Source organism: Mustela lutreola, chromosome 8 (assembly GCF_030435805.1).
Source record: "Mustela lutreola isolate mMusLut2 chromosome 8, mMusLut2.pri, whole genome shotgun sequence".
Taxonomy (NCBI): Eukaryota; Metazoa; Chordata; class Mammalia; order Carnivora; family Mustelidae; genus Mustela; species Mustela lutreola.
Window position 1 is genome coordinate 16270872 of NC_081297.1, and position 17515 is coordinate 16288386.

Consider the following 17515-nt stretch of genomic DNA (forward strand, 5'->3'; position numbering starts at 1 on the left):
AAGAAAACATCGAATAAAAGCTTTGTGACTTTCGCTTTGGGAATGATTTCTCAGATATGAGACCAAAAGCACAGACAACAAAAGTAAGTGCAGGTAAAATGAATTTTATCAAAATGAAAAACTTTTGGGTGCCAAAGAATACACGTAAGAGATAAAAGACAACCCAGAGAATGGGATAAAAAAAATCTGTAAATCATACATCTGATAAATGATTAATATTTAGAACATATAAAGAACTCATACTCTAATGATGAAAAACCAAGCGACCTGATTCAAGTGAGTGAAAGACTTGAATGAACACTTCTGCAATGAAGACATACAAATAGTCTACAAGCACATGAAAAGACGCTCAACTGTCACTAATCTTGCAAATCAAAACCACAAAAAGATACCACTTTCATTCTTTAGATCGCCATTATTAAAAGCAAACAAATAGAAAATAACAAATGATGATAAAGATGTAAAGGAACTGGGATCCTCATGAATTATTGGTAAAAATATCAAATGGTCTGGCCTCCATGGAAAAGAGTTTGGTGACTCCTCTAAAAGGTAAACACAGAATGATAATAGGATTCAGTAATTCCATTCCCAGGTTATAGCCAAAGAACTGAAATCACAGACACAAATAGACATTTGTACAGTCATGTTCATGGTAGTATTATTTACAATAGCCAAAAGGTGAAAAAATCCAAATATTCATCAACAGCAAAACGGATGAAACAAAATATCTTAAATGCATACAATGGAATAGTATTTGCAAGTAAAAAGAATCAAGTCTGATAAATGCTACAACATGGATGAGACTTTAAAACATTAGGCTAAGTGACATAAGCCAGATAGGAAAGGACAAATAGTGTTTGATTTCATTTATATGAGACACTTTGCAAAGACAAATTTGCAGAACAGAAAGTAGAAGAGAGGTTACCAAGAGGTACAGAGTTCAGTTTGGAATGATGAAAGTTCTGGAATGGATAGTGATGATGGCTGCCCAATACTGTGAATGTATTCCATGGCACTGAATTAAAAATGGTAAATTATGTGTTATGGATATTCAGCACAATAAAAATGTTATATCTCTCCCTTTATTTCACCAAAATAAGTGTTAGTACATTATAATGAGCCTAGTAGAATTTTATTAACAAATCATAGTCTACATTAAAAACATCTAATTTTCCAAACCAAAAATGTACAGCTATAAAATCCCTTGTTAACTAGTTTCTAATTAAAAAAAGAACTGCTATAGGAATGTAAGGGAAAACACAAACCACAGTAAGCTCACTTTTAAAAAATGATTATCACTTTTTTCCCCCCAAACTACTAAGCTCAAACAAAAACATGCTAAAGTCTACTAAGACTAAATCAAGCAAATGATTATTTTCAGAAGTGGAATATGCTGCTGTTCCTTCCAGTGTATCTTTTCTCTTTCAAATTTTTCATTTGGAAATAAATTATACTAACACTTGACATTAAGCTGTAACAAACGATTCTCTTTGGAACAGCTAATAGAAAAATATTTTACTTGTAAAAAAAAAAAAGAAAAATATTTTACTTGTCATATTATTTGTTTAAAAACATAAAAATAATTTCAAAATATTTAATATTCAGCATCTTTATTCAGCACTGTTTTAAAATTGCTATTTTAGAAGATCTCACTGGAGTCATAATCATTCAGTTTGTTGACAGATTTAATCGTTAACCAAGGGCGTAAGGACAAATGTATAACATCAGTTTTCTTAATTATTTAAGAGTAAAATTTAATTTGCTCTTTGTGGTATCATATTACAAACCTCACCTAAAAATATAATGGAATCTAGTTTGTGTTGTTTAAAATGATAAAGTGTTCAACTAACCTTTGACCAATGATTGTTGGTACTTAACTGGAGAGCTGATATTTTTGGCATGGGTAAACCTCATTTAACTAAATGTACGTATAATTAGACTTCCCTGGGGAAAGAGTGCAACTAAAAGACAAATGTCAGTATCATCCTTATGTCTCTTCGTATTTCACTTTACAATGGAGAACTTCTCTATGTGTTATCATTATGGCGTATTTGCATGTTGTCTCCATGTACAGATGAGCTGCTGGGTTTGACACTGCCACCACTTGTCCTATTTTTGATCTGTGAATGTGCTTATTTCTGTGAATTCACAGAAAAAGTCTAATAAGTAAAAGAGACTGACGTTTTCAAGGGATCCATTTCTAACAGGTGCTAAATGAAATAGAGTCTATATACTAAAAGCATTTAAGATGTTACCTATCATGAATTCTGCTGTAATTGGGTAAAAAATACGACTCACATGCTGGACAAAGGGAAGTGGGCAAAAGTCTCAGATTCTCCGTGCTTTTTAGGAGCATGCCTGACTAGATGCCTCAGCCTTCCTTAGCACGTATCAGTTCTGTCACCAGCTTGACTCACCATTGTAGCACACAGCGTCACACTCAGTAGAAACACGAGAAGTGGCCATTCAATTTGACAGGGAGCAGAACCTCAAATTTGGTGTCACCCAGTGAATACCTTTTGAAAACTCAGGAAAGAACAACAATATTTAAGAGGGTTTATGTGATGACTTTGCAGTCCTCCCATTTTTCTAGATCCAGGATGGTAACCAGATTTTGTGCATAGAGCCTGGGGGAGTCCTGCTTAATGAGAGAGGTTTTGATGCTGATTCTGGATCAATGGGAAAGAGGACCATATGTGTCCATCACGGTCTTGCAGTGGTGGCATGTGTGATGCATGCTGGCCAGCTCCAACCTAGATATTCTAGAAGTATCCTTGCCTTCATATTAAATAGCAAAGAACAATGTATCAGGACCACATTTGTGATAACTCTGTAGAACTAATTTGCCTATGCTATATTTAAACATTAAATCTTTAGCACACTTTCAAGAAAATTCACAGAAATAAGGTCATAAAAATTATTCTTTTAAAGATGTTTATCATTCAGTACATTTAACAATATTCTAAGAATCCACAGGAGAAATTTCTCTCATGACTTAATAATAAGACAGGGTGCCTGGGTGGCTCAGTTGGTTAAGTATCTGCTGTAGGCTCATGTCATGATCCTGGGGTCCAGTGATGGAGCCCCTGTGTTGGGCTCCCTGCTCAGCGGGTAGTATGCTTCTCCCTTCTTCTTGAGCCCAGCACCCCCTGCTCATGCTCTCTCTCTCTTGCTCTGTCTCAAATAAATAAAATCTTAAAAAAAAAAAAAAGACTTAATGATAGTTGTATTCAAGTTTCACTTAGGTGACTGGTCAGTTTTTATCTTATGAACACTGACTCACTTTTTTCTCCTCTTTGCAGTGCTACTAGAAAACCCCAGAAAGTTCTTTCTGGCAAGGGACTAAAAATGGATACTTAGGCTCTCACAGAGTCCATTCCATATTTTAACCTCACCCTTGATTTCAACTAATCTTTTCTACTCTTTTTTCATTGAGCCTCAATCTAGTCACTTAATACTTTTAATCTTCTAGAAGGTTTATTCTCTGTGCTGGAGTAAGACAAAACATAAATATGTAACTAGCCCAACCTGGATGGGTAACTTCATGCAACTGACAGTCTCTCAGAAGCTGGGTTTTCTTTTCTTTGAAAAGAGGGACTGCTTCATTCTCTAGTTCTCATAGTTTGTCATCTTTTTTCTCTTAAAGATTTTATTTACTTATTTGTCAGAGAGCGAGCGAGAGAGAGAGAGCAAGCAAGTGCAAGCACTAAGCAGGAGGAAGAGCAGAGGGAAAAGAAGACTCCCCCCTGAGCAAGGAGCCTGATGCAGGACTAGATCCCAGGACCCTGGGATCACGACCTGTGTCAAAGTCAGATGCTTAACTGACTGAGCCACCCAGGTATCCCTTTTATCTTTCTTAATAAAAACCAAGAAACTGGTAATAAATTTATTTAAATTATCAACTTTTAAACTGTTACCACTGTAATAACATAAGAAGCAAGTGTTCCATGACTTAACAATTGATAATCTCCCAAGATTTCTGTAACTTTCCCATTTTGAAGGTAAAGGAAAGAACCTTCCTAGAAAAGTCAGTGATATAGATAAATATGAATAGTGAATAACCATAATTTAGTTGTACACTAAATCACCCATAAAAAGAACAAAAAGCTACATAAAAGTAAATGCTTTTTAAAGATGATCATCACTATAGAAATATTTGTGTAACTGCAGATGCGTATGTGATCAAGCACTTGTGGAGTTTGGGTATTTAAAAGATTGTTTTTGAGGGGGGAGGCAGGATGGAGGAAGAGTAGGGGACCTCATTTCATCTGGTCCCTTGAATTTAGCCAGATATCTATCAAATCATTCTGAACACCTGTGAAATCAACCTGCGATGTAAGAAAAGAATTGCTGGAATTCCACACATAGAAAAATGACCACATTTTGCAAGGTAAGAGGTGTGAAGAAGTGAATCTGAGGTTTGGATATATCAGAAGAGAAACAGTGGGTGGGAAAATACTTCTGAAAGGCGGTGGAAAGCGATTGGCCTGGAGTACAAAATCAGAACCTTTAAAAGACTGCTCCAGTGAGAAACATCCCTGCTGAAAAGTACTTATGTGGCAAGGGGAGAAGAATCCTAGGTGGGACAGTGTGGCCTCAGGATCCCTGGGGTCACAGAAAGAATGGGGGTGCCTGGACCAGCAGACTTCCCAAGCATTTGAGCAGGGAAACAGGCTATGGTCAGCAAGCCCAGGTGTGGGCTCTCAGCTCGGTTTGCCATAAACTGAGAACTGTAGCAGGAAGAGGCAACCATTGTCAGTGTGGAGGTCCAGCAAAGGACAGAAACTCAGCAATGCTCTTCCTTCCTCCTGGAGGGGCAGCATGGGTGAGCACACGATCCAGCGACCACTCTCTGGATGGGGGGCACTGCAGGCAGCAGACCCCTGGCAACCCTCCTCCCTCCCGAGGGGGGACTGGCATGGGTGTGCATGCAGCAGTCTGCAGAGTTTGGCACAGGCAAAAGTGAAGACTGCTTATCCTTGAGGCTTTATGATACAGAGGGGGCTACAATCTTTCACCTCCCCGGCTGCAAAAGGAAATAGTCAACAAAACTAAAAAAGCAACCTGCAGACTGGGAGAAGATATTTGCAAATGACATATCAAATAAATGGCTAACATCTAAGATCTACAGAGAACTTATCAAACTCAATATCCAAAAAACAAATAATCCAGTCAAAAAATGGGAAGAAGACATGAACAGACATTTCTTCAGGGAAGACATACAAATGTCCAAAAGACACCTGAAAAAATGTTCAGAATCATTAGCCATCACGGAAATTCAAATCAAAACCACAATGAGATACCACCTCACTCCAGACAGAATTGGAAACACTAACAAGTCAGGAAACAACTTATGTTGGCAAGGATGTAGAGAAAGGCGAAATCTTTACACTGTTGCTGGGAATGCAAGCTAGTACAACCACTCTGGAAAACAGTATGGAGGTTCCTCAAGAAGTTAAGAATAGAGCTACCCTACGACCCAGCAATTGTACTACTAGGTATTTACCCCAAAGGTACAAATGCAGTGATATGAAGGGGCACATGCACCCCAAATTTGTAGAAGCAATGTCCATAACAGACAAACGATGGAAAGAGCCAAGATGTCCACTGACAGGTGAATAGATAAAGAAGATCTCTCTCTCTCACACACACACACACACACACACACACACACACTGGAATATTACTCAGCTATCAGAAAGGATGAATACTTACCATTTACATCAACATGGATGAAACTGGAAGGTATTATGCTGACTGAAATAAGTCAATCAGAGAAAGACAGTTATCACATGGTTTCAATCATGTGTGGAATATAAGAAACAGTGAAGAGGATCAAAAAGGAAGGGAGGGAAAACTGAACGGGAAGGAAGCAGAGAGGGAGACAAACTGCGAGAGACTCTTTACTATGGGAAACAAACTGAGGGCTGTTGGAGGAGAGGTGGGGTGGGGGAATGAGGTAACTGGGTGATGGGTATTAAGGATGGCATGTGATGTGACGAGCACTGGGTGTCATATGCAACTGACGAATTACTGATCTCTACTTTTGGAAACTAATAATGTGTTGGCTAACTGAGTTTAAATTAAAAAAACAAAATAAAATTATTAAATAAAAAAGGAATACTCTCCCTTGCTCTTCAAATTATATTGGGTATCACAATGCCTAGCAATGGCAGATCCTCAATAAATAATTATTGAATTAAAAAACTAAAAATAAAAGATCTTTTTTTCCACTTGAGACAACCAAGCGAAACTACCCTGCTAATAGTTTAGCATTCCTTCCATTCTTTCATGATGAAAATGTAGCCAAAATAAAAGAATCTGTACCATTGGTGTTTTGCTCATTTCAGCTATCTGGACAACCTATTAAGATTAGTACAAGCTGACTGTTTGCGATTATAAAGAAAATTTAAATGAATTTATTGCCTAGAATTCCATTGCCTGGAATCCCACTGCCTAGAATCCCACTGGCTATATTTTTCAATACCTTATCTTTTAAGCTATTTTGAATATCATACTTGGGGCTCCTGGGTGGCTCAGATGGTTGAGCGTCTGCCTTCACCTCAGGTCATGATCTCAGGGTCCTGGGATATGGAGACCCACGTCAGGGTCCCTGGTTGGCTCAACTGCGGGTCTGCTTCTCCCTCTCCCTCTGCCTCCCCTGACTTGTGTGTTCTCTCTGTCTCTCTCTCAATGAATAAATTAAAGAATCTTTTAAAAATGTCATACTTAACCCCTAACAAGAAGCAAACGACTTCTTTCACAAACCGTTTCACAAACGGCTAATTTCACAAAGTGGTCTAAAATAATATAATAATAAAAGACAAATGTCTAGTAAGGTACTTTATATGAATTATTGCATTATACCTTCAAAAGAATCCTGTCAGGTAAGTAATAAACTCCTTTAAAAATTTTGTAATAGCTTTATTGAGTTATAATTAATATACCTTTTATCCTTGTAAAGTGTACAAGCCAGTGGTTTTTAGTATACTGACAGACTTGTGAAATGTATTACCATAACCTAAGTTTAGAAAATTTTCATCCCCTGCAAAAGAAACCTTGAACCTATTCGCAGTCACACCCCATTCTTCCCTCCTTGCATCTTTTGATAACCACTAATCTACTTGGCTCTATTGATTTGCCTATTCTGGGCATTTCATATAAAGGTAAACTTCATATAAATGATCTTTCATGAATATTTTCTTTCATTTAACATGTTTTTAAGAGTCAACCATGTTGTAGCATGTGTCAGTACTTATTCCTTTTTATTGACAAAAAGATATTCCATTTAATGGATATACCACATTTTATTTATCCATTCATCAACTGATGAAAAGTTGGGTTGTTTCCATTTTTTGGCTATTATAAATAATCTTCTATGAACATCTGTGTGAACATTTTTATGTAGGTAAATATTTTCTTCTTTTTTATTAGTTTCAGGTGTACAATATCATGATTTGACAGTTCTATACATTTCTCAGTGCACATGAAGATAAGTATACTCTTAATCTACTTTATTCTACCAACCTCTCTCCCCCCAGCAATCATGAGTTTATTGTCTGCATTTAAGAGGCAGTTTTATGTTTTTCTCTTTTTCTTTCTTTTTTCATTTGTTTTGTTCCTTAAATTCAACATAGGAGTGAAATACATTTGTCTTTCTCTGACTTAGCATTATACCCTCTAGATCCATCCTCATTGTAACAAATGGCAATATCTCATCTTTTTTTATGGGTAATATTCTGCTATACACACACATTGCATCTTTATCCATTCATCATCTATTGATGAACGCTGTGTTGTTTCCATATCTTAATTGTTGTAAGTAATATTGCAATAAACATGGGATGCATATACTTTTTCGAATAAGTGTTTTCATTTTGGGGGGTTTAATACTCCGTATTGACTCTACTAGGTCAGCTGATAATTCTATTTTTAACTTTTTGAGGAACCTGCAGATATTCCACAGCGGCTGCACCAGTTTGCGTTCCCACCAACAGTGCACAAGGGTTCTTTTTTCTCCACATCCTTGCCACCACTTATTATTTCCTATGTTTTTTATTTTAGCCATTGTGGACATATGTTTCCAATTCTTCTGGGCATATACCTAGAAGTGGAATTACTGGGTCACAATATAAGTCTATTTTTAATTTTTTGAAGGACTGCTAAACTATCTTCCAAAGTGGCTGCAATTAGAGTTCCAATTTCTCCACATCCTCAACAATGCTTTTTATTTTTAGCTATGCTAGTGTGTGCTGGGGGCTTGTTTGAATTTTCCCAATAACTTTGCTCGCTTCGGCAGCACATATACTGAATTTTCCCAATAGCTAATGTTCTTGAGCTTTTTTTCGTATGCATATTGGCCATTTGTATATCTTCTTTGGAGAAATATCTATTCAGATCCCTTGTCCATTTTTAATCTTTTTATTCTTTATATGTTCTAGGTTCTAGTATGATTTACAAATATTTCCTGCTAGTCTATGGGTTGTCTTTTTAACTTTTTTGATGATGTCCTTTGATCCACAAAAGTTTTTAATTTTAATGAAGTTCAATTTGTTTATTTTTTTCCTTTTGTCATTTACGCTTTTCATGCTGTAACTAAGAAACATCGCCTAACCCAAGATCATGAAGATGTATGCCTATGTTTTCTTCTAAAAATATGTTTCTTAGTTTTGAGCCTAATACTTAGGTGTATAACCCATTTTTAACTTATTTTTGCATGTGGTGTGTTAAGCCCCATTTTACAGAGGAAAAAGCTAGTCAAAGTAAAGCTAAGCAATTTTCCCGAAGTGTAATAGCATTCGCGGGCTAAGACAGGATTCGAGTCTAAACAGTCTGACTCTAGGGTCTGCACACTTACCCACAATATTATGCTACTTCTATGTTGGAACTAAAGTTTTCCTCTTTGGTCAAAATAGATGTAAACTTATAGATTAAGGTTTTCATTCTTTTAATTACTGGTGGGCGGGCAATTCAATGGGAAACTCATAAGACATCAGTAGTACTTCAAATGGGATCATCAGTTTTCTGCTTTATGCAAAGAAATGCTGTAAAGACATAAAAACTTTAAAAAGCAAAGCCAATGTCTACCTGCTATAAACATGCAATTTCCACAATGGAAATGGTTTACTGCTTTGATAATTAATCATTCTTTTTGGTAGTTGAAATCAGAAGAGAAAAGTTCACCAAGTGTTTCCTTTCATCAATATACTAGGATCCATGTTCACTGACTTTATTATCTATATTATTTTCTAAAAATAAACCCCTCTATGTTATGTCACATTCTGTGAAAACTGAATCTTCAAAAGGCGGCCATCTTAAAACTCAATAAAGTCTAATTTATCTATTCCAGTTAGTTTGTATCCACAGAAATTTCACCAAATGATATGTAAAGATACCAATTCTCATGAAAGCCCTATAAAGTAGCATTTCATATGAAGGTCCAGAGAAATTTGAAAAGTTAATAATTTTGGAAATGTTAAATAACATCAACAAAGATTAAGACTTTGGTCTAGCAAGAACTATCTCAGTTTTCTTAATATCCAATGTAATATTCTACCCATCATGTATCATTAACTTCTTTTAGCACAGCAATCATTAATGATTATAATCAAGTAAAATTCTTTTATCCCCTGTGTGAATGAATGGCATTATACAGAGTGATTTCACAACAGTTTATTAAATAGAACTTTCAATTCTATCTGCTCTGTCAGTGACAGGTTTTTTTTTTTTTTTTTAACTAATTAATTTTATCTAGGTAATGGTGGTTGGATATTTCTCCATTCTACTTGCCTGCTACTTTATTATATATACAATTTAACGCATATTTTGTTTCAAAAGAATGACAAGTATTGGTTAAATCAAGAGCAATTTGCCTGTCTGCATTTTCTTGCTGACTTAAAGCTTGATTTTGTGTTGTATGCTTCTGTTAATGAAACTACCTATTTAAAATTACTATTAAAGTCTGTAACATTAACATAATGGATACATTCTCTTACAATCTCAAGAGAGGGGATTTTTTAAAATGTTAACTGGAGGCCTTATAATAGACGCCATTCAGAGAATTGTTTTATTTTTTAAATTTCTAAAGGGAACACTTCATGATTCTGATGAGCTCTGTTATCTAAACCAATCTGTACAACTTTGCTAACATGAAGGGGTCATTTGAATTCAGAAAAGGTGGAAACTTTAGGCTTTCTATTTTTTTCCCCAATGGCACAAATAAGTTTCTGAAAGCAAGAGAACCACAAATTCTGACAACAACACTGGCAACATATAATTAATTGGGTGATCAAGTGAAGACAACTCCCCAGAAAGCTTTGCCCTGAATACTTTACCATTTCATCCACCCCTGATTGAGAAGCATACAAATATCTATACTACCGTTTGATTTCTCAGAATAGGACCGAAGGACAGGCTCTCTCAAAAGCCATATAAGCTCTTTGTAGGATCACTGTTATCCTGGGACACTAAAATAAGACCAAATATAAGCTGATAAGTAAATTTATTCTTCAACCTCTCATTATACTTTGAATATACTTGCTCAAAAAAGTCAAGTCCATTTGCCAACTTCAAATATGGCTAAGATAAATAAAAATGAAATATAATAAATATCAAAAAGCTTTCTAAATATGAAAAAAATTAACAATACTTTGGTTACTGGCAGAATAAGTTCTTCTAGAAGGCAAAGAGATATAAAAGAGAGTTCTTTAAGGCAGTAAAATACTCAAACTTCAGGCTAAATAGGGGGAAACATTCTGTAGAAGAAAATGTTATAATAAGATTCTATATTTTTAATCCCTATTTCTCCTGGGAAGACAGAGTTAAAGAATATAATGTGCATACTCTAGTCTGATTATATTATAGGAAGACTTTTGCTAAATAGAGAAGCAAGTGGAACATGGAAAAACTCTAGTTGCTCGAGAAAAGAAGAGGTCACTTCATAATAAAAGGAAGCTCATAACCAGGGTACCTGGGTTTACCTTTGCTTTGCGAAAGTGGTAGACCACCAGCATGCTAACGAAGTCGAGCAGCATACACAGGGCTTGGAAGGAGATGATAGCAAGTCGCAAATACTTATCCTCCTGGACAAAGCAGGGGCTGTCATCAGCACAGTAGGGGCAGCCCTCCCTGCAGGGTAGGCAGACATGGGCTTCTTCTGACACATCTTTTGCACTTCCTGAAAGTTCCAAATAAAACCACAGTGTCATTGCACCTCTGAGATAGGTGAGTACACAAAACACATCCTCACCTCTTTGTTCCTTATCCCTCTTACTAAAGACCTTTTATCAACCTTCTTGCTGGGGGAGAGTTACTTTGTTTTTAGACTTAAATAAAATTCTTTTTATCCTTTCAATTAAAAAAAAAAATTGACTCAAGGTAATTGAAAAACATTAGCAAAAATGGAAATAAAACTCCTTAAAGGCAAAGAACAGTTTTCCAATTCTGTCATATCATTATCTATCAATCCCCAAATGATATTTCCTATGGCAGAAATCATATTCATAAATATGTGTTAAAGAATTAACCAGAAGGAAGGATAAGAAAGTCATCTCTTTTCTGTACCAAGTAATACACAACACTTTTGGAACGTCTTGACCTAGATGGCACAGAATCCAAAATGAGGCTTTGATTGCTCCTTAATTCAGCGGGGAGCTCATCTACTAAGTTCATTAGGTCTAAATTGGATAAAATGGTACTTAACTGGCAGTTGTTCAGTGTGCAATTGCCTAATGATGGTGCATCCTTTACCCAGAGTATAAGCCATACTTACAGGCTATCATGTAATTTCCCACTTTGCCTACTCATAAGACATTTCCTCACTACTAACTAACTGCTGCTACTGATCACCCCTTTACTTTAAGATTCTTCCGTCTCAGTTGTCAAACTTAACTTAGCTCTGAAGCTCAATAGGAAAAAGATTTTCTTTGAGTTTAACACTGGGAAATATCCAATTAAAAACATATACTAAAAACAAAAAAAACAAAGAAAAAACTTTTTCCAACTCTGAACTCAATATGAAAGACATTAGTGAATATATACCTGAATTAGTATGTAACACAACTACCCTGTTCAGTATGTAATACAACCTTGACTGATTGAGGAATCTGGGAATGAGGTTGCTCTGGTTAACAGCATTTTAATAACACAAAGTTTAACAGAAAGTCTTTATCACTTTCAATTCTTGTTGACGGTTCATAATCTAACTGTATTTGTCTGCTCTTCTTCCTTAATAAATATAAGAACAAAAGCATAATTGAATATTTCTTTGATGATTCAGGATATTGTGCTGTTTAAAAGTCACTATTCGTTACACAGTGAAAAGTGCACAAGTTTTAGTATCCAGTAGATATGGTTCCCATTCCAGATAGCTCTGAGATATTAAGCAACTCAGTTGACTACTTTGGGTCTTAGTTTATTTATGTATGAAGTATGAATTGTTGTGGGTATCGAGTTAACACGTATAAATCAGAGTGCCTGGTTTTCTCTTCTCCAAATACTGAAGATGCAAACAGGGAGTTGAAATCCACCAGTGCCTTAAAGAAAAGTAGTACTGTTCAAAAACAAGACAGAAGAAAGAGCCGAGGCAAGGAGGAAGTGAGTGGGAATGATAAACTCCATTTTAGAGAAGATAATTTCGAAATCCAACCTACTGTCCAGCAGTAATATACAATGAGAAATGAGCAATAATAGAAGACTGGGGTTTGGGAGATGGGTCAGTCAGAGAAAGAACCTACAGAGAGCTCAGGGAATGGTGAAGACAATGATTAGGGAATACAACGAGTAAGAAGCTAAACAGGTAGGAATTTTTACAATGTCATAATAGAAAACAGATTTACTGGGACATGCTGACATGTGATCAAAGATGATGACTGAGGAAAGGCTATGAGGTTATGATGATTGTTTTATCTGTCACCTACTGTTAAGACAGTGGTTTCCAAGGAGTGACAGATATTGTAACTAGTTTGTCAGGGCTTAGGGAATAAATATGAGATAAAATAGAGTATTATTTCAATAAATCTTGCATTGAATGAAACTAATAATGCAGTATATATTAATTAACTGAATTTAAATAAAATTAATTTTTAAAAAGATTTTTTAAATAGATTTTTATAAAGGGAAGGAATCAGTTGAAAACTATTTTTCCAATATAGACAAAAGACAATGTGGCAGCCAATCTTATAAAGTCTTATACTTTTCAACAACTCAGCTTGAGAATGAGGAGGGCCAGTTTTAAGAATGTAGACATGAAATATTAAAGTGGCAACAGTACCCAAGATGACTCGTTGGGATCACTTGGCAGAAAAAGAATCCGTTTAGTGTAAGATGGTATGATTTACTGGAACACCTATCCAAAATGGCTTTTTTTTCCCTTATTTTCTACAATTATCAGCATAGAAGCAAATGAGGAGGATATAGCAGTCGAGGATAGAGAGTAAAGGACTGTGACAGTGACATTACATCACAGGGAGGGAGGAAAAGCCAGTTCAAGGCTGTAATGGGGCTGCAGCCCTCACTCCTTCAGAGTAGCCAGGGCTCAATCCTCCAGAGACCTCCTGAGCCTGAGTTAGTTTGAGGAACTAAAGAGGAAAACATTTCTTCACCATCAACCTTATTCATTGATCAAAGGTAGCCTCCAGGGTCATTCACTCCTGTACACTTTTTGGTTAGGCACTTGTGTACTTGGAACTGATTCCTGCATCTTGTGCCATGACTCTAGCAGTGCCCCACAGCAGAAAAGAAATTTAAAAGTGAGGTATGAGGTTCTAATCTGAGGCAAAGCATAATACACCTGTGTTTATGCAAAGTTTTCAGGCAATAGAACAATGACTGGATAAGACATAAGGCCAAGTGGCATTAGAAGGGATTAAAAACAAGTATCTGATATGGACAAAAACTGGCATATACACCAAGAGCTACAAAGTATGAAAGTCTGGGATACTAAGAAAGCAGTAACTGAATTAACCAAGTAGTAATTAGATAATCCTGTGAGTGAAGTGAGAAGGGGTCACTGCCCTGAATAAGATAAAGTTGGGAAGAATTCAGATGCACTAATGTTGGTGACAAAAATGTCAAGAGGTCCATGAACAAATTTGGAAGACAGAGGTCAGGATTTCCCTTTCTGGCCAAAATGGAAGAATATGGGTTGAATTTACCTTCCTATCAGAAACAATGAAAAGAAAAAACAAAACATTAAAGTTATGGTTTTACAGACTGGACATCTGGTAAGAAAGGACAGTAATTCCTAACAAGTGCAAACAATCCTCAATATACCAAGCTACTATAAACAGAGTCACAACAAAAGTTAAGTTAGTAAAGAAAAAGTATCTATGGAAAGTCTTTGTTTTGTGAAATAGTCCTTCTTAAGCCCATCTTTGCTTTCTTGCTTCAGCTAAATAGGCAGATATATTCTCATTGGTTTAAGAAGCTCCTAGTTGCCTATAAGCCTAGCAGTACATAGTATTTACTTTCAATACAAATTAAACTTAAAACTTCACTCATACCTGATGGCATAATTCTCTTAGACAGTATGAGCTATTTAGTATTTTGAATCACTCATGCCTGAGAAGTACAATTGAACAACACAGGTTTGAAACACATGGTCCACTTATACATGGATTTTTTTTCAATAAATATACTGATAAATTTTGGGAGAATTTTGACAACTTGGAAAAACTAGCAGATAAACTGCGTAGCCTAGAAATATTGAAAAATCAAAAGAAAAATTTGGATATGTCATAAATGCCTAAAACATATATAGCTACCATTCTATTTTAATTTTTATTATCATAAAACATATACAAATCTATTGTAAAAACTTAAAATTTACCAAAATGTATACATACTTACAGACCACACATGGAACCATTCTACAGTTGAGAGAAATGTAAACAAGTGTATAGATGTAGTATTAAATCATAACTGCTTCAAATTAAATGTAGTAATACTGTACTACTCCAGTAATTGTGTAGCCATCTCCTGTTGCTACTGTGGGGAGCTTGAGCATTGCCAGTATTTGCCTGAAGCCCATCTGATGCTAATCATCTCTGCAGGAGCATTTTGTCATTCCAGTAAATTTTGTACTCATAAAAAGTGGTCATTCAGGATTCTCATGTATTTATGTGTGTGTGTTTAGGACAATTCTGTAAACCTTGAATAACACCATGGGACCCATAAAGAGTACCACTAGTGATGCTGGAAGGGCTTCCAAGAAGCAGAGAAAAGTCATTACATCACAAGAAAGAGGGAAATTGATATGTACTAGATATGTACTTGAGATTGATATGTACTAGAGATTGAGGTCTGCAGCTGCAGTTGCCTGCCATTTCAACATAAAAGAATCCAGTGTAAGGACCATTGTAAAAAAAGAAAAGAAAATATTTTTATCTCATATTGAAAATGCAGCTTTTATGTGGGTACAGGATTGCTAAAAGGAAAGCATACCTATGGACTCTAATATTATTTGGAAAAAAGTGAAGTCATTATATGAAAACTTAAAGATAAAGGAAGGTGAAGGATCTAAATGCTGGAGAATTTAATGCCAGCAAAGGATGGTTTGATAATTTTAGAAAGACATTTGGCTTAAAAAATGTCAAGATAACAGGAGAAGCAGTGTTTGCCAACCAAGAGGCAGCAGATGAGTTCTTGGATGCCTTTAAGAAAACCATTTTCTGGGTTGGTTCCATCAATGCTGTGTTCTTAAAGTCAGGAAGTACTTCTCCAGTAAGGTACTGCCTATTAAAGTTCTTTTGATATCAGACAATGCCCCTGGCCAGCCAGGACCCCATGAATTCAACACTGAAGGCAGGGGAAAAGTTAAGCTTGCCCCTAAACAAGATATCTCTAATTCAGCCTCTAGATCAGGATGTCATAAGGACCTTTGAGGCTCGTTACATGGTGTTCTATGAAAATGACTGTCATGGCTGTGAAAGAAAACCACAATGGAATATTACTCAGCCATGAGATAGGATGAATACTTACCATTTACATCAACATGGATGAAACTGGAGGGTATTATGCTGAATGAAATAGGTCAGAGAAAGATAATTATCCTACGGTTTCACTCATAATGTGGAATAAAAGTAATAGTACAGAGGATTGTAAGAGAAGGGAGGGAAAACCAAATAGGAAGAAATCAGAGAGGGAGACAAATCACGAGAAACTCTTAACCATAAGAAACAAACTGAAAGTTGGTGGAGGGGAGGTGGGGGGTTGGGGTAATTGGGTGATGGGCATTAAGAAGGGCATGTGATGTGAGGAACACTGGGTGTTATATCCAACTGATGAATTATGAACTCTACATCTGAAACTAATAATGTACTACTGTATGTTGGCCAATTTAATTTAAATTTTAAAAAGAGAGAGAACCACAATAGAGAAAGCATCATAAAAGTCTAGAAGGATTACACCACCGAGGATGACATCATTATAACAGAAAAGGCCATAAAAGCCAAGGCCAAAACTAAATTCCTACTGGAAAAACCTGTGACAAATGTTGTGCATAACTTCACAGGATTTACAACAGAGCCATGCAAAAAAGGCAGGGGGTGAGGGTAAAGGGTGATATGGATGTTGGAGAAATGTAAGAGTTAATAGATACCACAGCGTAGGGATTGACAGAAGACTATTTGATGGAGATGAATGCTTCCAAACCAATGCCAGATGATGAGGAGGAAGAGGTAGAAGAAGTAGTATCAGAAAACAAACTGACATTAGACAATCTGGCAGAAGGGTTCTGGTTATTCAAGACTGCTTTAACTTCTTTAACAGCATGGACCATTCTATGATACAGGCACTAAAACTAAAGCAAACAATGGTGGAAGGATGGGTACCATATAGAAACACTTTTAGAGAAATGAAAAAATAAATGTATTTCCATAAAGTTACAGCAAGTGTGCCTCATTCTCCTGCCTCCTCTTCCACCTATACCACCCCTGAGACAGTCAAACCATCCCCTCTTCCTCTTCTTCCTCCTCCTCCTCCTCTCCTCCTCCTCCTCCTCCACAACCTACTCAACAAGAAAGCAATGAGGTAAAGACTTCCATGATGATCTACTTCCATTTAATGAATAGTAAATAATAATCATGTCAAACAGTTAATAAACTTACTTGTTGTGCATGTACACCACTTCATGTGAAAATCTAATAGCTGTCAAGCAAGAATTGTAGGAGACATTTCTGCATCATCATCACCAACCCTGCTTAAGCATTCATTGTGTAGAACATCATGTGCAAGACGCATATGGAAGTGGATAAGCTATCTTTCCAAAGATATGCAGTAAGTGATATTTAATATAAAATTAATATTGTGTTAGTTTGCTTACAGTTTTATAACTTGGCTTTTGAAGAATTATGTTACCATATCCTAGCCCTCTCTTTCTCTCATAATTGGAGAAACTGTGCTTAGCCTGGCAGCACAGGTAAGTGTTTTTCTCTAAAAATGTAACAATGTTTCCAATACTATATTAAGAAGATGATTATAATACTGCATGTCTTGGGGCGCCTGGGTGGCTCAGTGG

The 17515-nt window shown here is 36.1% G+C and overlaps 1 protein-coding gene across 1 annotated transcript in view; it reads right to left on the bottom strand.

Annotated features, from left to right (window-relative positions):
- Positions 1–17515, bottom strand: part of GPR158 (G protein-coupled receptor 158) — a 429043-nt gene that overhangs the window by 185818 nt on the left and 225710 nt on the right. The window contains exon 4 of the mRNA XM_059183899.1: positions 10980–11176. Within this exon, the coding sequence (XP_059039882.1) occupies positions 10980–11176 (197 nt within the window). The remainder of the gene's footprint in view (positions 1–10979; positions 11177–17515) is intronic.